Below are 26,141 nucleotides of genomic sequence, written 5' to 3' on the forward strand. Positions count from 1 at the left end.
GCCTGTATTTCCTTTTTATATTCCATAACTCATGACATTAATTTCCTCAAGGAGAACTTGTCATTTGTGTAAACATCTTATTTTCCTGGCCACACTAACAGAGTAGAATCAACAGCCCTCCCGAACTTGCATAGTTCTTTACACATAATATGTGCTTAAAAATAACTAATGGATAAATCAGTGAATGAACAACTACACCTTACTAGATGCAAGTCAGGCCTGTGTTCTAGATCTACCTCTGTAAATATAGGCAAATTGCTTTACCTCACTGGATCCGAAGATATGAGTAATACTACGGTGTTACCCAGGGAAATATTAAAGTATAGAGTTAACCCTTCCATTTTTCCCAAGGAAATAACCACTCTAGAGTGACTGTTTATTCTAGCTTCTGTCTTCTTCAGGGATACAGAGTTGATTCTAAACATGGATAAAGTTTTCATCCTGGCCAGAAGCTTAGCTCAAGGTACAAAATAGTGCATAATCAGAAAAATGTTGAGGGGCTGAACATGTGGAACAGAAAAAAAGTCCGTAGTGTTTATAAGAACAGATGTTGCAAAAATAGGCAACACTCATATTTGGCTTCTTTATTTGAAAAGAGGTAAACTACATGAATATGAAATGTTAGGTTTGTATTTTACACTTGTGAAAATTTCCTTACATGGCAATGCTACCACAGCTCTTTTCTAGCAGTATTATCTGGTTTAATTATATTAAATATGTTTCGCTGAAATGTTTGCTCTCAATCTATTGATGTAAAATATTCCCTTACTGATCAAAAGATAGTATGCGAGACTACACCCATAAATTAGCAACCATAGGTCAACAAGTTACTTAATGCAATGCATTTGTGCAATATTATTTCATTCCATATATCCAGATTTTCTGCATGATCCAGTTCAGGCTAATCTGCAATTCTGTCTCAAGCTAATTATCTGCCATATTTGTGCCATGCTCACTTTGGCTGATGTGAATGTGTGCATGTAATATATCATATGCTTAAGTGCTTCTGCATGTAACAGAAAATGCAAAAAATGTGATAACACTATTTCAAAATAACCTAGTGCCATACTTTCAAAAGTAAATTAAAGATTTATTTCAGAGCTTATTCTAGGTAAGGCATTGTGCTAGCTACAAAGCATCTAAAGATAATGAAGACATGGCTCACAGTCCACCGTCTCAAGAAGACTGCAGTGTGGTGAGGGAGACAGATATAAACAAAAGAGTGTAATGCTGAGCACCAACACTGCCCCAGGTGGGATACTGACAAAAACTGTAAGAGTGCCTAAATGGTAACAGGTGATTTTACGAATATCAGTGGGAGAAAACATTTCTGAACTGAATCAATAAATAAAGTTTCAACCTGTGATCAAAACACAAAATAAAATAGCAGAAACAAAAACTTGGAAGCAGAAGGCTCTGGGAGGTGTTCAGAGAATGGGCAATTGTTCAGGGTTTCAAAGTAAATAGGGTGAGTTGTTCCATGCTGAAGATTTCAGATTTTATCCTGTATGTGATAGAAAGATGAAAGAGTTTAAACAAATGCATTTAAACAGGGGAATGATATTCTCAGTTGTTTTATTGTTTGAAAGATTTTATTTATTTATTTTTAAAGAGAGTGGAAGGGAGGGAGGAGAAGAGGGAGAAAGACATTGACGTGCGAGAGAATATCAATCGGTTGCTTCCTGCATGCACCCTGACCAGGGACTGAACTCACAACCCAGGCATGTGCCTTTGACAGGAAATCAAACAGGCGACCTTTCACTTGGTGGGATGGCACCCAACCAACTGAGCCACACTAGTTAGGGCTTAGTTGTTCTAGAAATATCATTCTGGCGGCAGTGTATGGAACTATCTGAGGATATTAAAAATTAGACTTCAGATAAGGATCTGTGAGCTTAAAGTCAAACATTTGCTTTCCTTATTTTTGCATCTTTAATGCCTTGGATTGTGCCTGGTACAAAGTATGTTTTCAGTAAACATTAAACATTATTACTATGGCCTCAACAGCACAGCATGTGAATACAACAATGAAAGCTTAATATCATTACAAGAGATTTCCACAACTGTGTGTAATCGATCTGAATAGTAGAGGGATATCCCCCTGCCCTTCCTTTATGGCAACTCAGCTTAGTTAAATCCAAATGTGTCTAAACTTGTTTTATTTCCACCTAGATTCAAAATAATAATGGTGAAAATAATGCTGAATTAAAAATTACAGAAAAAAGTTATTTGTCCTAATGTTCTCATCATATGCATAATTTTAGACATGATGCAGAAACATTAGCTATTGAGAAAAAATACAGATGATTTAGAGGGGGTAAAACTCACTACATATATATAAAGCTACTTGAAGAAATTTCCAAAGATTAGCAGGGAGAAAATATTGCCAAACATATGACAAACTAAGAGCAAATACTCCTTTTAAAGAGTGTATGGACTAGCTGAAAGCATGGACACTAAACCAGAATGCCCAGGTTTGCAATTTTAATTCATAATTTCTTGCTGTTTAAGCTTTGGTAAGATACTTAAGTTCTCAATGTCCCATTTTTCTTATCTGTACAGTGGCATTTGTAATAGAGTCTCCAGTTTATAAGTAGTTGAAAGTATTAAGAATAGTGCTTGGTACATAGTAAGTGCTCAATAAAAGTTAGCTATTTTAAAATTATTATTCTTTTAAAGTTTTTAAAGGATTTTATTTATTTTATAGATTTTATTTATTCACTTTTAGAGAGATGAGAGGACAGAGAAAGAGAGGGAGAGAAATGTGGGTTGGTTGCCTCTTGCATGCCCTTGACCAGGGACCTGGCCCTCAATTCAGGCATATGCCCTGACCAGGAATCAAACCAGCAACCTTTTGGTTTAGAGGCCAGCACCCGATCCACTGAACCACACCAGCCAGGGCTAAAATTATTATTGTTAATGTAGCAGAGGCTACTGTATATTTCCCAAAGTCTGTTCTCTCCTTCTTGTTTCAATAACAGCCATCTGTAAGTTGTAAGTATGCATATGACTCTCCTGAATAAACACAGCATCTTCTAGACATTATTACAGCTAAGAGTGACCATGTGACGAGGTCCTGGCCAGTCATATGTAAGAAGTGTTATGTATCAGCTTATGGGAACCTTCATTGAAGGAAAAGGAAGGAAGGGAGGGAGGGAGAAAGGGAGGGAGGGAAGAAGGGAAGGAGGGAGGGAGGAAGGTCTAAACTCCTCCTAGTCAAAAATAAATAAAAATAAAATAAAAAGGAAAAGTGAATACTTACCAGATTCTCAAAATTAAATAGTTTGAAATAGCTAAGGGTTGGTGAGGATACAAAGCAACACAAACTCTCAAATATTGCTGGTGGGAGTGTAAATTGGTACAATCACTTTGGAAAAACAGTTTGGTATTATTGAACAAATGTGAAGTTATGCATACTCAATAATCCAGAAATTCATTCCTAAATTGATATTTTAGAGAAACATGCGTGTGTACTAGGATATGTGTAAAACGATATCAGTAGCAGCATTATTTGTTAATTGCCATAACTGTACTAATCCAAAGGTCCATCAACAGCAGATCAGATAAATAAATTGAGGTAATTTATTTATCGTTTAATAAATTACCTCAATTTATTTATCTGATTTTCTAAATTGGAAAATCTATGGAAAGGAAGACAGGAGTTTAGAAATTGAGGTCAGCAAGAAATTGAATTAACATCCGTTGAATAGCAGCAAGAACCAAACTAACACAAATAGTAAGATTCAAAAACAGGCAAAACTATATCCTTTAGAAATGCGCACTTAGGTGAAACTTTAGAGAAAAGAAAAGAAAAGCAATGATTACCATAAAGTCAGGATTATAGTAATCTGTAGGTCTGGGGTAGAATTCCTCTAAGGAGAGTTGTGATTAGAAAAAGTAATAGAGAGCTTCTGAAATTCTCTCAGTGCTCTGTTTCTTCACTTGAGTGGAGGCTGCATGGATGTTTCTTTAAAATACATATTTTAAACTATACATTGTCTTATGTACTTTTCTACATGAATATTATATTTCACAATTTTAATTACAGATATATAAAGAAACACTGTGCCCTTGGCCTCTCATCTTTTTCAGTCCTTTCTCTATCCTGCTGCTCGAAGCATAGATTCTGCCCCCCGAGACCATGAGAACAAGGATCTCAACATAGAAATATCAGACTAATGAGCTGGAAGGTAAGTCCCTGAGGACTTTGTGGGGCACAGCTGCCATATCAGTTCTGAACCTTTTGCTTCTGTATTTCATTTACATGACAGATAAACTTTATATTATTTTAGAATTTTGTTATTTATATATCCAAACCTGATATGAATTAATATCCCTATATACAAGGTCTTCCAAAAGACAACCTATTCAATAGAAAAATTGCCTGATCTCATACACACATAAACATACACACACATATATGCATACAAATACATACACAATTAGGCAATTAATTCATGGAATAAGAATCCAAAGAGCTCATAAATACCTAAAAAGTGTGTAATATCAGCAGTAATCAGAGAAATGCAAATTAAAACAAGATAGTATTTTTCACGTAACACATCAGCAAGTATTTTTAAAAGCAATATGTTCATTTCTGTTGACTATTTAGGATAATGGTCCCTCTCAGGCATTATTAATGTAATTGCTATAAATTTTCAGAAGGTAAATTGGCAATATCTTTTAAATTTGAAATGCTCTTACCATGTGAGATAGCAAAGCAACACAAATTTATACCATAGAAATAAAAGTAACATATTCAAGATGCTATGTTCAAGAATTCTTATTGTGGCATAATCTGTCAGGGTAAAAAACTGGAAACATCTGTTAAACCCATCATTAATAGAATGTCTGGATAAATTAAGGCATATCCTTACTATGAAATATTCTACAGCTGTTAAAAATGAGTTAAATCTGTATATCTTGGTCTAGAAGTTTGTTTATTGTATATTGTTTAGTGAGGTAAATAAATAACCCATTTTTATATAACTCTCCAACCTCTTTTATGTATAAATGTGTATGAACATGCAAGAAGGCATGAAAAAATACACCCAAGACTAACATTGGTTACCTGGGAGTCAGGGTAGCAATGGTGATTGTTTTTTTCTGCATTCACCTTTGGATAGTTTTACTTGCTATGAGTATAATTATGTGTTGCTTTTGTTTTATGTAATTTAAAATTGTCTTTAATAAAAGATGCATGTCCAAGAATGCAAAATAATTAATGTACCTCAAAGCAAGAGGAAGATCTTCATAATTGATTATTGTCAAACATTAAAACAATATCACTGAAGCAAACTGCACAAACCTGTACAAAATAAAGTAGGTAACTTAAGAGAATAATGTGGTTTATCTACTGATGTTTCATAATTAGAATTTTATTAATAATTAATTTGAAAGATAACCATGTGTTAGTAAAATAACTGCATGTTACTTCTTGCAGTCTTCTGGGAAAGAATTTAATAACAAGCTATGTTATTATGGAAAGGAAGACAGGAGCTTAGAAATACAGAGAAAAGGATAATTCCTTTTTCCACATCAGGCAGGTCTGAAGACTCTCAAGTGAGTGTGTGTGGTGGGGGAGGGGTGGCTATAAATCAAGGTATACACATCTCACGTCTTAGTTCTAACTCTTCTTCCTGCTTCTTCGCAAATGTTCTTCCACCAAAGGTATGGCCAACACCTAGCCAGACTCCTGAATCATGTTTGCCTCCTTCCTTTTGCTTTGTTCTTTCCCTGAAACCGTCTGGTTGCTAAATCCTCTCAATTTTATCTCTGGAATGCTCCTGCCCTTTCCCTCCTCCTGAACCTGTTGCATTTGGCCAGGATTATTTAATAACATTGGCGCTGCCACCACCAAACAAGCTTAGGCTCCTTTGCTAGGTCTTTCCGACCTTTCCCAACTGGCTCTTTGAGGCTTCCCACCACCTTCTCACTGATGCCCTCTTTTGCTCTGTATGATCAAGATTTTGCTCGCCCGCGAGAGCCTCATCGTTGACCAGGCCCAGTCCTCTGACCCACGCAAGCCTGAGAACCCCAGTATTTCGGCAACGGCAGCCCAAAGGGCCAGAAGCCGGGAGCCTGAGGGGAGGGGCAAGGGGCGGGTCAGAGGGAAGGGCCTTTCCTGGTTGGCCAATGGAAACGCTGAGATCACGGTCAGAGGTCACCTGTCGAAAGAGCGGGAATTTCCGCCATTGCGGAAAGAAGCACTGCTACCTCCGATAAAAGGTCTGAGGCTGGAGAAAGGCGGGAGCCGAAGTGTTCCTGAGCTGAGAGGAAGAAAAGTTCAGGATGGGCTAGAATATGGCAGTTCTGAACTCTGGAAAACAGTTTTGTGTGGCTCTGTGGGGACAAGACTCCAAAACTAGCGTCCACCTCACCTAATTAGGCTAGAATGGAGGATGGGAAGGGCCCAGAAAGGCCGATAGGACTTCTGTCCACTAACTAGAAGTTGTTTAGTTAAACAATATGAGAAAATATAGGCGCCTCGCTTCCTCCTCGATTTTCCATGGCTGAAGTATCGTTTTATGTGAGAGTGAGGAAGGGCAGAAATTTGACACTTTAGGCTGGTGGGAGGAGATGGGAAGCCAGCCAGGAGATTCACACTCGCCTGTGTACGTGGTCTTCCATGCTCTTGGGAATGACGTCATTGTATACACGTACACCTTAAATATATACAATTTTTTATCAGTATTTACAAATTATACCTCAATAAAGCTGAGAGGGAAAAATCTTGGGAAACCTTGCTTTTCTACCTTGTACGTAGGCACCTGACCTAATTGTCCGTATTCATTTCTTTTTTGGCCCAATGGATACAGGTCAGCAGGTAGCACAGGAGAAACAAAATCTTTAAAAAAGGGTAAGTAAAAATATTTCAGGAATTGCTGCAATTCAAAAGTTGGCTATGTTTTTAAAAAGATTTTATTTATTTAGTTTTAGAGAGAGAGAAAGTGAGGGTGAAAGAGAGGAAGAGTAACATCAATCTGTGGTTGCCTCTGGAGCGCCCCCTACTGGGGACCTGGCCCGCAACCCAGGCGTGTGCCCTGCTTGGGAATGAACCTACAATCCTTTGGTTTGCAGGCCTGCACTCAACCCACTGAGCCACACTAACCAGGGCAAAAGATGGTTATTTTTAAACACATTTTCTCTAACCATGATTTTGCTTCTTGTCCTCTTGTCTTTAATTTTGGAAATAAGGTCTATTTATCTTTCTTCCTATCTATCTACCACTATAAAATGGATTCAAATATCTGTAATGCAATGATATTAAGTTGCAGATGAAAGGAATGCTATGCGTTTGTATAACATGGTTTGGTTCCTGGTCAGGGACACGCCTAGGTTGCAGGCTCCATGACCCATCCCTGGTTGGGGTGCTTGTGGAAGGCAGCTGATTGATATTTCTCCCTCACTTCTGAGTTTCTCTCCCTCTTTTTCCCTCCCTTCCCCTCTCTAAAATGAAATAAAATAAATAAAATAAAATAGTTGTCCTGAGAAAAACACTCTACTAGTCTTGAGAACTCTGGCCTCTTTTGCAACAAAATGATTGCATTAAATATATTTCAACCCCTCAACTAGAAGTTGTATGGATTCAACAGTATGAAATTTCTGTGAATAACCTTATATCAACATATATTATTACATATTTATATAAGTCTTTAATAAGTGTTATGTTCATAGTTAATTTTTTTTTATCATTCAGAGCCTTTTATAAATGAATGAACCAAAGTTTTGTGAATAAGAACGATTTTCCTGCTCCTGGCTTAGCTATTTTACCAACAGTTAATGTAATTTTTATTTTTCCAGATGTTGAAAATTGTACTGCTTTCAAAGGAAGAAGATATGTTTTCAATATTCAAATATTGTGCAATAGACTATTTATATGAGGTAGGATGTTACTGGATCACCATCTATTTACTAAGAATTGTGATACAAAAAGTGTTATTTGTAGTCACTATATGATCATGGTAATTTTACAGTTGTCCTTGGATTCATCCTGAGTCTAGTTGCTTTGAGATGCACTTAAAATTACTTCCTATTTTTAATATAGCTCAAAAATGCCAGTCTGGGAGGAAAATAATTGTCAATTTAATATGAAGTTAAAGCTCTTACAGAAAAAAATGGAAACTCAGCAAGTTTGGGCTGCTTTCATGAATAATCTTGAGTAATCTTTATGGAAAGAAGTGTGAGGGAGAACATTTTCTTAGTTATCTTTATGATAAAATAACAGTAACCAATAATGAGCCAGGTACTTTGTTAGATTAATTATATCATTTAGGTATAATTATAATACTTGGGTAAATTTGATTAAATCCTCAAATATTTTTAAAAAATATCCTCTTTATGATTAAAAGTAATAACTACTATCATACAAATTATGATATAAAACAGTTTGTGGGGAAGTTATGACAAAAAAGCTATTATAATTATAAGCTAATTATAAACAAAATCTTTTTAAATATAAAATTTAATTTTTTATAACTTTATTCTTGTAAATAAAGTATCAATAAAGCAATTTTTCCTTCTTACTGTGAACATTTGGTTCTCATTCGATATATATTACTATAACTGATCTTTTCTTTGTACCATTTATTCTTGGATAATGAGGACCTCTTATTTAATATGCTATAACACCTTCAGCAAACATAAAACTCTTGGGCAATAATGTAAGACTCTATCATTTGTCCAAGTTCCTAAAATAATGAACTAACTCTGTGGGAAGTTGAGAGTCACTAAGGGCCGATTTCATAGAAGAGCTAGTGATTAAGACAAGCCTTGAGAAATGAATAGGATTTTGATAGAGAAAAGTAGTGGGGCATTTTTCAGAGGCACACTGCACCAGGGGTGTCCAACCTGCGGCCCACAGCCTGCATGTGGCCCAAGACGCCTATGAGTGCATTCCAACACAAAATCATAAATTTTCTCAAAACCTTTTTTTGCTCATCAGTTTTCATTAGTGTTTGTGTATTTAATTTGTCGCTCAAGGCAGCTCTTCTTCCAATGTGACCCAAAGACGCCAAAAGAGTTGGATATCCCTGCCAGCAGACCAAGGTGTCAATAAGGTAGTGAGTGCTCAATGTTAAGGGAGGTAGTAGGAGACAAGTCTATTTAAAGAGAACTATTAGTATTAGAGAGTAATGGGTAATAAAGCTAGAAAGTAAAGGCATAATAGAATTATAAATTTGCTTAACTGATTTAACATTCTTTTAAAGAAATAATTTCCTTTATTAGATTTTTAAAAATTAAAATCACATTTGATAGTTGTCACAAGTGAAAAAACGCAAAGACATAGAAAACAAAAGTTACGACAGCCATATTATATTAAGTGGAAAAAAAGCATATTGCTAAATGGTATACAAATGATGTGATCCCATTTTTTGTCAAACACAATATACACACATTTTGGCCTAACTTAGAAAAAAAGTTTGTAGGAAAGTACATCAAATTATTACTAATATTGCTTCAGGCCTTGATTTTCTCAGTATGTGGTTCTGTGTTATTTGACATTTTATAATGAGCGTATATTACCTTTAAATAAAAATAATATAAATTTAAAAGAATAGAGAATTTTAATATTCTGAAGATAGGTAAATATGTTAAATCTGCTAAATATATTAAAAGATTTTATAATCTTTATTACATAGAATGTAATTAGAAAGAAGTTTTGCAGAGATGCTTTAGTGCTTCGAATCCCTTCATGTTTGTATCAAGATGGAAGTTATCATGCACAAGTTATTGATAATAAATTTAGGAGGCCATGGACAAGAGGTATTTTACTTTTATTTCTCAAAAATCTATTTTAAAAATTACTTTAGAGTTTAGCACAGTAAATTAAGAAAATGTAATGCTTTTCTCATTAAATAAAACTCATTGCATTTATTTGTTTATGTGACAAGATAAGGAATTGAAAATCTTATACTAGATATGAATAGAACAAATAAAAAATTTGCAGATGATAAAGTCTTAAACTATTCTAATGGTGTAAACGTTTATTATATTATAAAAGGATCTCACTCTTTTGGAGGAGCCGGAGGGCTACTTTAAATTGCAATGATACACTGACTATGAAACTACTTTTAAGTGTATATGTACAAAATATCATCTTTTTCTGTAATGATGGCATTGACTTAGGAAAGAGGTAGCCTCCATGAATAAATCAAGACCGTTAACATTTATTTAGTGTATATTATGTATCAGGCACTGTTCTAGGTGATAAGGACACAGATACTAATAAGACATAGAAGCAGTCCATGCCCTCAGTGGGTTTTCAGACTGGTAAGGAGGATAGAGCAATAAATCCACTAAGTACATAAACTACTATGTGTTATTGATAGATGTATAGAGAAGGCATAATAGTGTAATGTGATATGAAATTTTAGAAGTGAGGAGTGCTATTTTCTGAAAATGATTAGGGAAGGACTTCTATGAAGAGGTGGACATGTAAGTTGAGACCTGAACGAGGAGAAGGCAACAACCATTTAAAAAGATATGTGAAGAAGCCTATCAAATGCATGTAAAGTTCCTGACTCAGGAATAAACTTGATGTGGGTAAGGGAGAGAAAATTAGTCCAATGTGACTGGTTCATGAAAACACATGGAAATCTGAGAAGGAGGCAGTTTCTGAAAGATATAAAGCTCTGAAGGCTATAATATGGCTAATGTGGTAAGTCATTAGACAGTTTTAGGACAGGGAGTGACATAACCTGATTTATACTTTACAAAAATTATTCTGGTTGTCTACAGTATGGAAGGGATAGGGACTGGGAGGCAAGAGTAGAAGATAGGAAAGTCAATCTGGAAGCTACTGTAGTGGTTCAGAATCTAGACTATAAGGTGAATGAATCTACACTCTACATAAAAGATGGTGGGGCTCAGACTAGTCTTATAATAATGGAGATGTGAGAAGTGGTTTGAAACTGGGATTATTTTAGAGGTGTAGCTAACAGTGAGAGGGTTAAAAAAAAATAGAAGAATGAAAAATTTCCTCTAGGTTTTAGACCTGAGCAGCAGGGTGGATGGCAGTGCTAGTTCCTAAGATAGGAAAAGGCTCATGAGGAAGCCAATTTTTGGTTGGAACCAATAGCTCTGCTTTGGCCAAGTTCAAATATCTATAGGCATGTAAATGGAGACATCAAGAAGGCAATTGGTTATATTCATCTTGAGCACAGCCAGAGCTTCAAATTGGAGTCACTGATATGTAAATTGCATATAAACTCATAGAACTGGATGAAGTCACTGAGAGCATGGGTATAGACAGAGCAGAGAGCCTAGGACAGAGCCTAGGAGAACACTTCAACAGTTAAAAGGCTGACAAAGTTGGGGGGAAACACCTAAGACAAGTGAGATAGGAAACCCAAATGCATGTGGTGCTGGAGAATTCTAAAGGAGAAAGTGTTTCAAGAAGGAAGAAGTAGTCAAAAGCATTGGTCCCTGTTTAAAGGTCAAGGAAGACAAGGATAATGAGTTGACCATTAGCTTGACTAAATGTAAGATATTGATGACCTTGGTAAGAGAGATTTCACTAGAATATTGGGTGAGAAAGCTTAATTAGAATATATTGAAAAGAGAATGAGAAGTGAAATGTGAAATGGTGAATATAAGCAACTCTTTTGAGGAATTTTGCTATTAAGGAAAATAGAAAAATGAGGCACTAGCTTAAGGGAGAAATGAGATAAAGAGAGGTTTTGTTTGGTTTTGTTTTTGATGTGTGATTTTAAAAAAAAAATGTGATGAAGAAAAACTATAAAATGTTTGTTTGAGAGTGAGAATGATCTTGGTAAAAAAAGAAAATGATGCAGGAAAGAAAAAAATAGCAAAAAATGGATAGTATCAAGAGCACAAGTGAAGGAGTTGGTGTTAGATAGAAGCTAGGATAGTTCTTCTACTGTGATAGATAGGAAGACAGGATTTGAAGGTACTTAAGCCAAAGAAATGGTAGAATTGGTGGTGAAAGATCAGGGTTTTATTTATTTATTTATTTATTTATATCAATGTTCTATGTGAAGGCAAGACCATAAACTGACAGTGGGTAGGGGGTTGAGTATGGACAATTTGAGGAGGGAAAAGTGTTAACTAGTTGTCTTCAAAAATGAGAAAGCCAGTTTTATTAGAAAGGTGTACTGTATCATCTGTCAATGTTGAATGCCCTTTTGAAATTTGTGGTCATAATTTGAAATGAGCTCATTCAGCATGGCTGAATAATTTTTTCCAATCATTTTTAGCCGTTCTAGTGTACTTACACGAAGTGGAGAGTAGGGGTTTTCCTAAATTAGTACAAGGAAAAGAGAGGCAACAGAAGAATCTTTGTAAGGAAGAGGTTATGGGATGGCCATGGAACCTACACTGTCTGAGAAGAAAACTGAGGATATGAGAGAGGACAAATATTGTAAAAATGGAAGGGTCAATAGATTGAAGGTCTCAATAAGGTTGGAATAGCTTTCATCAAACTGCTTCTCTAAAAGTACAGAAGGAAAAAATGAGTTTATAATTTCTTCCTACTTATTTTCCCTTTCATCTTTTTAAAAACAATGATAACAATGACACCCAAAATTTATTAGCCACTTACAATATATCAGGCAGTGTTCTAATCAGTTTACATGTCTCTTCACATTTAATCTTTATAACAACGCTATGAAAGGGCCATGATTATTCTTGATTTGTAGTTAAGGAAACTGAAGTACAAAGAGGTTAAGAGATTTGCCTGAGATCATATAGTTAATAAGTAGCAGTACACATATTAATATCCAGGCAGGGTGATTCTACATAAAAGATGTACACTAAACTTGCATATTTTTTAGTGAGACATGCACTCAGATGTTAAGTGATTTGTTCAAGGTAACACAGCTAGTAAGAAGTAACACTGGTGGTAAAATACAATCATCTGACTCTATTCAGTTGCTTCTGTGGACACTAGTATATGACATGGTTCTTCTCCTTAAGGAACCAAGGGTCTAATTTGGGAGGTAAGTATAGGTACATACAATCTTAATACATGACTGTATATGATTAAGTACCAGAGGGACTGCTACTGACAATATTACAGCTCTTCAAGGGGAATATATTAGAGTGAGTTGGGAGGGTTAATAAAGGCCTGTGAGGGATAATGTGAACTGCTGAAGAACACTCTCTGGGATAGTAGTGCTATATAACCAAAAGAGAGGCTGTAAAAGTGAAGAGAGTACGTTCAGGTGATATTGTTCTGACTGTAGTGGAATTTTTAAAGGAGGAATGGAATAATGAGAATAATTACTTAAATATTTGAAATCTGGTATAACTTTGGAAAAAAGTTGCATTATGAAAAACAAAGATAGCATCATAATGTAAAAGTTGAATGTTTGGCTTCCTTGTATTAACTGGAAAAGGAAATTCTAGAAGCTAATGTTTACCATGCATCTTTCTAGTGTCAGCTGTTTCAGTTTGGGGAATGACAGACAGCTCAGTCCTGGATCAATGGAAAGCCAGCCTCAATTTGGAGGACTTCCTTGAGAAGTAAGTGTCCTTCATGTCCAATTTCCCTTTTACATCTAGAAGATAAACAGGAAGTTCTCCAGACAGCTACAGAGAGAAGATCCTTTCCTTTATATCCTCACAAATTGTCTTTTACCTGAAGAAGAAGCTTTAATCCGACCACAAATGAGAGGTTAATATACATCCTCTTTTTATCTTTCCCTCATTCATCTATATATTAACTGTTCTCTATGCATTTGTGTTAGAAAAGACATATAGAAATAAAGAAAATACATTATTATGCTTTTATTCAATAAGTAAACTTTTTATAGAAAGTGTCTATGCAGAGTCCCTTATAGTAAAATCGGTCTTTGCCACTGTAGTGTAAATGCAGATTTAAGACTATTTTCTAACATGCTTTGTCAAAATGTTATTTATTATTAGTTCAGTCATTCATCAAATACTTACTAGATACCATCCTGAGTGCTGGATACAGGATACAAAAATGAGTAAGACAGCTTCTACTCACAAAGATCACAAGAAAATATGAAATAAAGATTTATAAATAAATAATTACAATACAGTGTGAGAAGTACAATGACAGATATAGGAACATAGAGTATAATAAGAGGAAGAGCACCTAACCTGTTCAGCATTGTTAATGTAGATGCAAATTAGAGATTTCAGTGCAAATATAAATAATTTACTCTGTTGCTTCAATATATGCAAAGAGTTCTGATCAGACCCAAGAAGGATTTAGTTAATATTCACATTTTCAAGTTTTAATAATTTAAATTTTCCTTAGCTGCACCTGAAAAAATCAGGTCAAATGTGCCTAGACTATAAATGTAGAAAAGCCTGATATACTATTTTCATCATCTAAGAATTTAAAAGTTAGGTTAGGAAGATAATATATAAACAGAGAAAAAATAGTAAGATAAGAATTAAAAGATAACATAAGATGACCATCATAAGATCACACAGCATAACACCAAAGCAAAGTGTCTATCACATGACCGAACTCCATAGCAATGAGTAAGAAGACAGGTATAGTGAAAAGAGCTCTGCATTATGAATTAAAAGATAAGGATTTCAAGTCTTGATTTGAAAAGTCAACTACTACTTGACAAGTCATTTTATCTAACGCTGATTTTCTCTGTCAATATAATGATGATGGATCCATGCTTCTCAGACTTTAATGTACATATGAATCACTTGAGGATCTTAACTAAAAATGGCAGTTCTGATTCAGTCATCTGTATTGGAGAGTCAGCACTTCTAAGATGCTCCAAGGTGTGCTGATGCTGCTGGTCTAAGAACCTATTTTGAGTAACAAGATACAAGATGATTTCTAAGATCTCTTTTCACTGTATGAGTCAGATTGGTGGAGCTGTGCATTCATAAGGAATTGAGCTAGAGCTGGACATTGAAGGAGAAGACTACTTGACAGAAAATTTTCAGGCAAAGGAAACAGCATGTCTGAAGGCACAGAGGCAGGACTATGTAGTAAGCACTTAATGAAAGCAGTGATCAGGCTACCTTGGCTTACACCAAAGATTCACGTATGGGAGAAATGAGAGGCTCTACGGGAACGGACACTCGATCATATCTGACCTTCCATTCATTTTGCAGTATGAATATACATATAGTCCAAAGCAAAGCAGATTTAATCTATGGCACCACCTAGAAAAAGGTACACATTTCTCAGCCTCCCTTTGGCCAAACATTGCCATGTGATAAATCCTTCCCAGTGGGATAGAAGAAAAAGAGGCTTATGTAATTTCTGGGAAATGTCCTTAAAAGGAAGTGGCATTTTTTTTTTCTCCTTCCTGCTGCTGGAATACAGATGTAATGACTGGTTCCAGCAACCACCTCAGACTATACTGACAAGAACTAAACCCAGGCATGGCAGAGTAGAACAGAAGGAGCCTCGGTCCCTGACAAATTGGGGAACTGCCTTACTATGCATGAACTCTGAAGCTCCAGACTTTGTGTGTGTGTTTAAGCCACTATTAATTTTAGTTTTGTTTCAGGCAGTAAAATTTAATTTTTTAATAGACTTTATTTATAATAGATTTTGGTTCACAGAAAAATTGAGCAGAAGATACAGAGATTTCCCATATTAAAATTTAATTTTAAATTATTCAGGAGCCACTGCAGTTTTGATATCTTATAGAACAAGAACAAATATCCTGATCATTAGCACTACCTAGATTTCCTAAATCCTGCTTTTCCTCTCTGTCTCACCTCTCTTTGTTTCTATTTTTGTTACTTTTTTTCAATATTTTATGTATTTATTTTTAGAGAGAGGGTAAGGGAGGGAGAAAGAGATGGAGAGAAACGCGGATGTGAGAGAGAAACATCAGTCAGTTACCTCTCACACACCCCCCAACCAGGGACCTGGCCTGCAACCCAGGCATTTGCCCAGACAGGAAATCAAACTGGCAACCTTTTGGCTTGCTGAACGATGCCCAAACCATTGAGTCACACCAGTCAGGGCTTTGTTACTTCTTTTTTAATATTCATTGCCTGATCAATCTTTTTTGTTTTATAGATTTCAATGCCAGGCACTCTTTTTTTTTTTTAAAGATTTTATTTATTTATTTTTAGAGAAAGGGGAAGGGAGGGAGAAAGAGGAAGAGTAACATGGATGTGAGAGAGAAACACGATGGTACATACCCCAACTGGGGACCAAACCAGCAACCCAGGCAATGTGCCTGACCAGGGATCAAACTGGCAACCTTTTGGTTTGCAGGACAACACTCAACCAACTGAGCCATACTGGTCAGGGCTGTTACTTCTTAATATTGATTCTAAGACGTCAATTCTTTTACTTTTACTAATTTGTTGGCATACTGTGTTTTAATAATATGGGCATTTTTCTGCCATGTGTTCCTAAAAAACCTTGTGTTCTACAAAATTGCACACTAAAAATGACAGGTCGTACAGGAAAATTAGATTCTGTAGTCAAAGCTATGCAACTTCCAAAAGAGCACTAACAAAAATAACAACTATCCTAATTTTTTTAAAAAGTCATCAGCATAGATAAAAAGACATGTTAAATTCCTAACAAATAAATACATATTAGAGTAAATCTAGGACTTTGAAAGAAAGGAAGATAGCTTGATGGACCAGCTAAAGGAAGGGTTGAGGCTGTTGAATTGCAGAGACAAAGGCAAAATGCAAAAAGACCTGGGAGAACGATTCAGTAAGCTTCTTAGCTTCTAGTACAGAACAAATGGCCAAATAGAGCAAGAGGAAGGATATATACCAATGTTGATATTTCCTACATCTCTGAGGCTTGCTGCATTCAGATAAATACGTTGAATGTAGGACATTGCACATATATTTATTTCCTTTATGCCATGCTGTGCCACTCTGTGGCTCTGTGCCTCTCCACCTCTCTCTGAGTCTCCACGCCTCCTACCCATATGGGTGAACATAGCTTCTTTAAATCCTTGGTTGTCAGACTACCATACAGCTTGATTTTCTGACAGTTCTGGGTGATATTTGTTTTGTAGTCTAGTTGTAATTTTTTCTGTTTAGTAGAAAAGAACAGGTTATAGGATACTAAGCACGTGAATACACTTTGGTTTAAAAATATTCAAAATAATTTTAAAAAGATATAATTTTAAAATTCATTTCTTGAGTTGTGGGGCTATCCTAATTTTTCTCTATATATGTTGGAATTTGATACTTTTTCTGCAGCGAATACATGCTATTTGTTCTTAAAGATATTTTAAAATAGGACTTACATAAAATCAGTAATTTTATGTCATAGGAAAACAGTCACAGGAACGGTGACTCAGATTAACTGTGAATTTGAAGAAATTGTTCCAAGTTCAAACCCAAACTCCCAAATTGAATTCGAGGAAGCCAGCTTACAAGCTCATAAGGACTACAGTGAAGTCTTTATGCCTATTAGCTGTTCAGAAAAATGGCCAGCATTTCAAGCACAGAACCGAGGTAAAACATTTATTTCCAGTGTTATAAAACTTTTTTTTACTAATATACAGATTTATTCCAGTGAATTTGTTTTATTAGATTTAATTTTTTTATTAAAGATATCCACCTACAAAGTTATAATTCTAAGCTTTGCCAAACTAGAGAAATATTTTCTCTTTTATATTAATCCCCTTATTGTAAGTTAGGTTTTTGGAGGTGAAGTGCGTCGGACATCAAAATAGCCTCACAGATTTGAGTACAGTTGCTCCCAGGATCTATGTACAGATCTGATAACACAGCAATCTGGTGTAACATTAAATTACTAGATTATTAAGTGATGCTTCTATTTCATTTTTGAAAATATCCTAAAACTTTTCAATTTTTTTCTCATTTATGTAAAACCATAATTCAAAGTAGAGATGGAATAATTTCAGTATTAGGTCAGGAAATTTGGCCAGTTTTTACAAATTTACTGTATGTAATAATTAAATATTTTATCCAAAATATATTCCAAATCTTTCGTACTAGTAGAGGGTGCTGAATTCTTACAACCTTATAAAAACTTGCTGAGAACTACCTTTCTTGTATGTATAATTGCCCAGTCCCTTTTTAAATGGAAAAAAAAAGAGAAATCTTAAGGCTCTGTTATATAATTGTTATTATTACTTAAGATATGCTATAGTTTGAGCATGAAAAATAAATTGGTTCTTTTACTGCTATTTTATGTAGATAATATATGTTGTGTATAAATTTTTAGTGTTGGCCAATAGGTGTGTAATTATATAGAGAGTTAAACCCCTCTTACAGTTTCAGAAGAGAAATAGAATGATTGCATTAAAGACTAAACTTCAGAGCATGATATAATAGGAGGAGCCTAAATTTGGAATTAGAAGGTTTTCATTGTCCAACTCCACCCTTAAAAAGTGGTACAAGTTTGTGACAGTTACCAAAAATTTCATCATTTTCAATTTTCTTCTATAATTTATGTCTTTTTATTTATTCTTCTAATTTCTTATAAAAATTTTATAGGGATTAAATAACATGTACATATAAAGAGATGGTTTGTAAATCAAAAAAAAAAACAGGCTACTCAAACATAGTTATTATTTTTAATGTGGCAAACTAGAAGTTACTGTTGGCAAATTTAATAATACCTATTGTCCACTTCCCCTAGAATCAGAATCTTCTTTGCTATTTGCTGAATGAAAATATGCTTGAGTTTCTCAACGCAACAGACTCATAGATACAGAGGACAAACTGATAGTTGCCAGATGGGAGGGAGGTTGGGGGGCTGTGTGGAAAAGGTGAAGGGATTAAGTACAAATTAGCAGTTACAAAAAAGTCATGGGGGTGTAAAGTATAGCATATTCGTATATTCCCATAGAGTCAATAATATTGACTATGTATGGTACCTTGTGGGTACTAGACTTATGGTGGGGAAGGATTATCTTGTAAGTTATATAAATGTCTAACCACTATGCTATACACATGAAACTAATATAATATTGAATGTCAGCTGTAATTGAAAAATAAACAAATATTTTTTAAATTCATATGAATTATTTATACCCTATATTCTCTTTGGATCCTATTTCATTAGATTTCCTTCTTGTTAATGTTGAACAATATTCCCTTGTGTATATACACACCACATTTTCTTTATTCATATCTGTCAACAGACACTTAGGTTGTTCCCATACCTTGGCCATTATGAATAATGCTGCAAGGGAACATGGGAGTACAGATATCTCTTTGAGATAGTGATTTCATTGGCCATCTGTTCCTCCCTTTGCAACATTTATATCTTTTTTTTTTTTTTGTCTCACTGTGTTGACTGGGACCTCCAGTACATTGTTCAATAGAAGTAATTATAGTTGCCATCCTTGTCTTGTTTCCTACAGTAAAAGAAATACTTCAATGTTTTGCCATTTAAAATGATGTAAATATCATTTCATTGTTTATGTCATTTTAAATGAATCGTTTTCAATGTTTACATCATTCTTAATGGTGAAATGTTACAGAATTTACTTTATTGGGTTGAGGAAGTTTCCTTTTGTTCTGAGTTTGCTGAGAGATTTTGATCATGAATGAGGATTGGCTTTTACTAATGTTTTTCTACAAATATTAAGATATCTACATCTTTATAGAATGTCCCTTTACAAAAATTTATAATCCTATAATCTAAACATAAATTGTTTTACTACTATGGTCATGCTGTATATGCATTACATTATTTTTAAATGTTAGCATTTTCTTGGGAACAATTCACCATATACTTAAGTTTTCTTCAAAAGCATGGTTTTTATTGACTGAAGTTATTTTTGTAGTGATAATTTTTTTCTTTTTTTAAAATTTTTATTGTATCGTTTTCCATTAATGACTGAAGTTTTTAATCTTATTTATGAATCATACATTTGAGAACACTAATGTTGTCTTTAATTTCAAATGTGTACATAAATGTATGTTTCATTTCCAATTATTTCTTTAAGGTGAATCCCTGGAAATGGAATTATTTGATATGTTTCTTTTTTTTGTTAGCTGTATGTTCACTAGCATGGTATGAGAATACCCTATTCACACCACCCTTGTAATCACTGGGTATATTACTATTGATGTTATAGTAATATATTTACATAATATCATTAAAAATACAATATTTTAACTAGCACTTTAAAAACCACTGGAGCTTAGTGGCCATTTGCATATTTTTATTTTGTGAAGTGATTCTCTCTTTTGTCTATTTTTCTATTCTTACATTTTATCTTTATATATCAAAAATATCAATAACCCCAAATATATTTACTTTGAACTTAACCAGTTCTGTCAATGTTTTCTTTTCCTTTATGGTTTCTTTCATTGCTTTTATACTTAGAAAATTCTTCTTTGAATTAGATGTTTATTCATGTTTTCTTTAAGATTTTGGTTTAAGTTTAAAAACAAGAATAAGAGGGGCAGCTCCAAAGACCCTAGAGGCAAGACATGACACAGGTGGCACATCTCAGCCATGGGGTCCCAGCATTCCATAGCTGCTTGCCCTTTTTCCTGCAAATGAAAGAAAAATGACAGGGAGGATATGCTGGATGAACAGGAGCAGGAAGAAGCCACTGCCCACTTCCCATATGTGGAGTTCACCAGGCGGGACAGCATCACCTGTCTCACGTGCCAAGGGGCAGTCTACGTTCCAATAGAGCAAGTACATGAGTTGGTGGCTTCAATCCCTCACAGTGATTAGAGATTGCGCCCTCAGAGAACTAAACAGTATGTTCTCGTGTCTGTCCTGCTCTGTCTCCTGGCATTTGGTTTGGTGGCTTTCTTCCTGTTTCCACATTCAGTCCTTGTGGATGATGACAGCATCAGAGTGATGCAAGTCACAGTTAATAATTGGGACTCCCTTGTAATCCTCTCCATCAAGGCCACCCTGAAAATCAGGAACTCCACCTTATACTCTGTGACAGTGACCAGCCTGCCCAGCCAAGTTCAGCACGTGAACACAGTGGTTGGGTCACTTGTGACAACTAACATTTCCCTCATTTCACCTCAAAGCAGGCAACTGGTTGATTTTACCATGCAGGCAGAGATGGCAGGACCATTTTCCTACGTGTACTTCTGCACATTACCTGATATCCATGTGTACAACATAGTGATCTTCATGAGAAATTCAGTGAAGATTTCCTACATTGGCTTACATGTCCGACAGTTCCTTGGAGACACATCACTACATGGACTGTGGAACAAATTCGTCAACTGTTTAGAAACTGTTTTTGGTCTTTCCACGGCAGCACCTCTCAGAAGAGACACAGCATCTGTTTCCAGGGCCTGAGTTCCATACGTGCCCCAGGTGGTGGAAGTGGAGGAGAAACTGGCTCGCTGAATCCCCAGCACACACCCTCCTGCCACTTGGAGGAAAACTCACCTCTCTAGCACCATTGATGTTTCTCCAAACCCACAGAACCGTTGCCCAGTACCCAGTATATGCCCAGCAAATAGTCAGCACTCAAGGTTGGAAGAATTTAATTCAGGTCTTGTCAGCTCTTCTCAGAGCATTATAATTTGGAAGCACTTTAAAAACTACTTTGAAAATTAGGTTATTTATGTTTATACACCAGAGTGACTTGGTGATAGGACTGTTAGGGAAGCTGCAGAACTATTATCAGGACCTCATCTGCCCAGATCAGGCAGCAGGGAGGGGGCGTTTAAATATATAAAAGGGAGCACAGACGATTCAACATCTGACATTTTCATCTCCCAAATGCCTAGTAACCTTTCTTTTTTTTAAAGAAGAACTTTTTTTTTCTTGTAGAAAGTTATAATTGTTTTTACTAAGAGTCTATGTGGAGCTTGATTTACCCATCATCTGTTGGGTGGAACATGGGTTGGGGATTTGGTAGAAAAATAAACCATGCTTTTAATTAAAAAATAAAAACAAGAATAAGAATAATAAATATTTTTCCAAATGTTTTGGCAATTGTCCCAATATCATTATGGAATAGATTTTTTTCTTTCCCCACTGATTAGAAATGCCACCTACCTCATATGCCAAATCCTTACTCCACCTTAGAGTTTTTTTCTGGATTTTCTATTATATTCTTTGATTTGCCTATAATTGTGTCAGTATCATCCAGTTTTAGCTGTCTAATATAATTATAACATGTATGAATAGTATCCTTTCTGTTATTTTTTCATACTCTCATATCTATAGTCTTCCAGGTTTACTTTATAATCAACTTTCTAAGTTCCAAAACAGACCTCTTGAGAAATTTAATGTTATTGGGGATTTCTTAGAATTTTTACTCTAGTTATTTTTTTTTAAGCGAGGAAAGGGTTTATCTTGCCTTTAAGTTTTTTAAAAAATTATCCTCATTAAATGGTACCTCCATGTATTTTTTGAACATTTTTATTATGTTTATTGCTCAATATTTGTATATTTGTAGTCATTATGAGTTTTTCCATTTTTTTAAACTAAGTTTATATATATATATATTTGAAACCATTTTCATGATTATAAAATGATTTTATAACTTTGACTGACATGTTAATGAACTTGTTTTTATTTAGTTATCTTGGTTTTTTTTAGGTAGACAAAAGTATCTTCTGCAAAAAATAAACCTATCTTCTTTCCTATTAGTAGACCTTTTTTTTTCTGCTTCTTTTCTTAGTTAACTTCAAAATTTTTTGCCTTAAAACAGTTTAACATTCCTCTACAATAGAGGAAAATAGCCTTCTCACATTTGTGTTGGTACATATAATAGAAGGAATAAAGTAAGAGCTCTAGGGAATGCTGTATAGCCATAAGAATATAAGGAAGTAGATTTCCTTTGCTGTGCAATAACTTTTTTAGTTTGATGTAGTCCCTTTTTTTTTTTCTTTTGTTTCCCTTGCCTGGGGAGATATATCAGATTAAAAAAATTATTCGGAGCAATGTCCAAGATTTTGCTGTCTATGTTTTCTTCTAGGGTTTTTATGGTTTCAGGTCTAAATTTAAGTCTTTGAATTTATTCTTGTGTGTGGTGTAAGAAGGTGGTCTAGTTTCATTTTTCTGCATGTATCTGTCTAATTTTCCCAACAGCATTTATTGAATAAACTATCTTTAGCCCATTGTATATGCTTACTTCCTCTGTTGAATATTAATTGACTATAAAGGTGTGGGTTTATTTCTGGGCCCTGTATTCTGTTCCATTGATCTATGTGTCTGTTTTTATGCCAGTACCAGGCTGTTTTGATTACTATGGACTTGTAGTATAGTTTGATGTTAGGTAACATGATTCCTCCAACTTTGTTCTTCTTTCTCAGGGTCACTGTTGCTATGCAGGGCCTTTTGTGGTTCCATATAAATTTTTGAAATATTTGTTCTAGTTCTGTGAAATATGCCATTGGAATTTTGATAGGAATTGCGTGCAACCTATAGATTGCTTTGGGTAGCATGGCCATTTTAATTATGTTAATTCTTCCCATCCATGAACCTGGTATGTGCTTCCACTTATTTGTATCTTCTTCAATTTCCTCAGTGTCTTATAATTTTCTCAGTACAAGTCTTACATCCTTGGTTAGGTTTATTCCTAGGTATTTTATTCTTTTTGAAGCAATTGTGAATGGTATTGTCTTCTTAATTTCCCTTTCTATTAGTTTGTTATTGGCATATAAAAATGCAAGTGATTTCTGGATATTAATTTTGTATCCTGTTACTTTGCTGAATTTATTTATCAGTTCTAGTAGTTTCTTGTCAACCCACAGAATGTGAGAACATATATACCAATACATCTGATAAGGGGTTAATATCCAAAATTTATAATGTACTTACAAAACTCAACACCAAAAAAAAAAAAATTAAAAAATGGGAAAAGGACCTGAATAGACTCTTCTCCAAGGAGGACATGGAGATGGCCAATAGACATATGAAAAGATACTCAACATCACTAATCATTAGAGAAAAGCAAATTAAAACCACAATGAGATACCATTTCACACCTGTCAGAATGAGTATCAATAATAAACCAACAAACAACAAGTGCTGATGAGGATGTGGAGAAAGGGAAATCCTTTTGCGCTGTTTGTGGGAATGCAGATTGGTGCAGCCACTGTGGAAAGCAGTGTGAAGATACCTTAAAAAATTAAAAATGTATCTGCCTTTCGACCCAGTGATCCCACCTCTGGGAATATATCCAAAGGAACCCAAAACACAAATTCAAAAGAACATAAGGACCCCTATGTTCATTGTAGTGTTATTTACAATCACCAAGATATGGTAGCAGCCCAAGTATCCATTAATAAATGAGTGGATAAAACAACTATAAGACATATACACAATGGAATACTACTTGGCCATAGAAAAGAAGAAAGTTTTAGCCTTTGTGACAGTAGGATTGGATGGACCTGGAGAACACTATGCTAAGTAAAATAAGCCAGTCAGAGAAATATAAATACCATATGATTTCATTCATATGTGGAATCTAGTGAACAAGATAACTAATAAGGAAAATGGGGACAGGCTCATAGAGAAGAGGATGACGGCTCAGGGGGCAGGGAGGTTTAGGGGATGGAGGGATTGAACAAAAAGGAAAAAGGACTCACTGACATGGACAACAGTGTGGTGATTGCTGAAGGGAGGAGGGCATAAGGGGCCTCAAAGGTAATGGAAAAAATACAAAAAAGATTAAATTTTAAAAAAGAATATAAGGAAGTAGTATCCTTGGTTAAAAAACAAACAAAAAAAAAACCTACCTTTGTAATGCTATAAAGAACATTAATTGTGGTGTTATGCTGCCATCTAATGGCTTAATCTAAAAAGGGTGGTTGGGAAATAAGAATGTCCTCGTGAACTCCCAGTAACAATACCAGGATGAGCCTGTAGGAAAGGGAGATGGCCAGTGGGTCTGTGTTTAAAAATGAAATGTGAAATTGGGGATATAAACAACTGCTGTTTGGGTTTTTACTACTAATACAACTTAATTAATATTTACAGAATGGATATACGAATAAACCATCTTTAAATTTTCTCAGATATGCCCTGTTTAGATATGGAACTGATGGCTAGTTTTCTTCAAGTATAAGGGTGACAAGATTGTCAGGAACTTAATAGGTTCAGATAAACGATCTCTTAGGAGGCTAGTTTATATAACAAGCTCTCTTTTGACACTTCAAGCTAGCAGCAGGCACAGGGATGGTTCCCGGTGCTTAAGTAAGTGTATACATACCGATGATGTAGTTGCTCACGGGAGGCATCACTCGATGCTATCCCTCTCTCATACCACTCTAATATTACCTATACTTAACTGAAATACTACTGCCCAGAACAAGAGACCATTGCTCCCTGTCAAGGTGCCTTTTGCTTTGGGGAGCTTGGCTTTCTGATTAGTCGAAGAATGGGTCTGGTTTTATGTTTCTTCCCTTGGTTCAGAAACTTAAAGCCCTGATACAATTAGCTAAGATTCTAAAGTGACATGGTAGTATGGGGATAGGGAGGAGAAATTTATGCCAGGAATTAACTGTTATCGGTAGTGTTTCCTAATATATAAGGTATATCACATTTTTAAGTAGATACTTTGTTCTATAACTTTCATTGTATCTAATTTTAAAGCAATATGTTTAAATAACTTTAGAGCACTAGAATCAAAGTTGGTCTCACTTGTAGGCTTTGCAGACCATCTCCATTCCCTATGTCAGAGTCTCTGGGGATGAATTAGAGACCTTAGGAGGCAAAGTGTTGCAGAGAAGAAAAGCCTACAGTCATCAAAAGTCAACTGCTATTTTCTTTACAGTTTGTTTAGGCTACTCTTGGCTATTTTGATGCATAAGGCCACAAGAGATTTCCCACTGATTAAATTAATTTTCTTTAGAAAAATTAAGAGTCATCATAAGTCTTTCAGGATACTTAGTTACTACTCGATGTACTAAATGATATTAAATTTTTTTAACTTTTGTCTGTTTATCACTACTGTGCTTCATGCTTTATATGTACAGTACAATGAAGAATTAAAGAATTTAAAAATGTTTGTAAACCCCAATTTTATCTAAATGGCTCACTAAAGTAACTGTCTAGATCCTTTTGTATAACTTTCAGACTTTTTTTATGTCTTATTTCTTTTCAGATTTGTTTATTGATCATGAAGATATACTTTTTGCAAGTAATTCGATGATCTGTAAAAGTCATCTACCAACATTGCATACTCTGTTGAGTAGACTAAAACTGTTTTTGCTGGAAGACCCCCTTTTAGACTTCAAAGAGCAGATCTTCACAGAAGTTAATTTTTTCAGGT

General features: G+C 35.0%; 1 protein-coding gene and 1 pseudogene across 1 annotated transcript in view; both read left to right on the forward strand.

Moving 5' to 3' along the window:
- The first annotated feature begins 7,839 nt into the window (after nt 1–7,839).
- SHOC1 (shortage in chiasmata 1) overlaps nt 7,840–26,141 on the forward strand; it is a 64,024-nt gene continuing 45,722 nt past the window's right edge. Inside the window, exons 1-5 of the mRNA XM_054584739.1 lie at nt 7,840–7,884; nt 9,642–9,765; nt 13,398–13,485; nt 17,225–17,409; nt 25,974–26,139. Of these exons, the coding sequence (XP_054440714.1) occupies nt 7,840–7,884; nt 9,642–9,765; nt 13,398–13,485; nt 17,225–17,409; nt 25,974–26,139 (608 nt within the window). The remainder of the gene's footprint in view (nt 7,885–9,641; nt 9,766–13,397; nt 13,486–17,224; nt 17,410–25,973; nt 26,140–26,141) is intronic.
- On the forward strand, nt 20,393–21,140 carry LOC129079642 (transmembrane protein 106C-like; annotated as a pseudogene).

This window comes from Pteronotus mesoamericanus, unplaced genomic scaffold, assembly GCF_021234165.1.
Source record: "Pteronotus mesoamericanus isolate MK-2021 breed Mesoamerican mustached bat unplaced genomic scaffold, CSHL_Meso_final contig_78, whole genome shotgun sequence".
Taxonomy (NCBI): domain Eukaryota; kingdom Metazoa; phylum Chordata; class Mammalia; order Chiroptera; family Mormoopidae; genus Pteronotus; species Pteronotus mesoamericanus.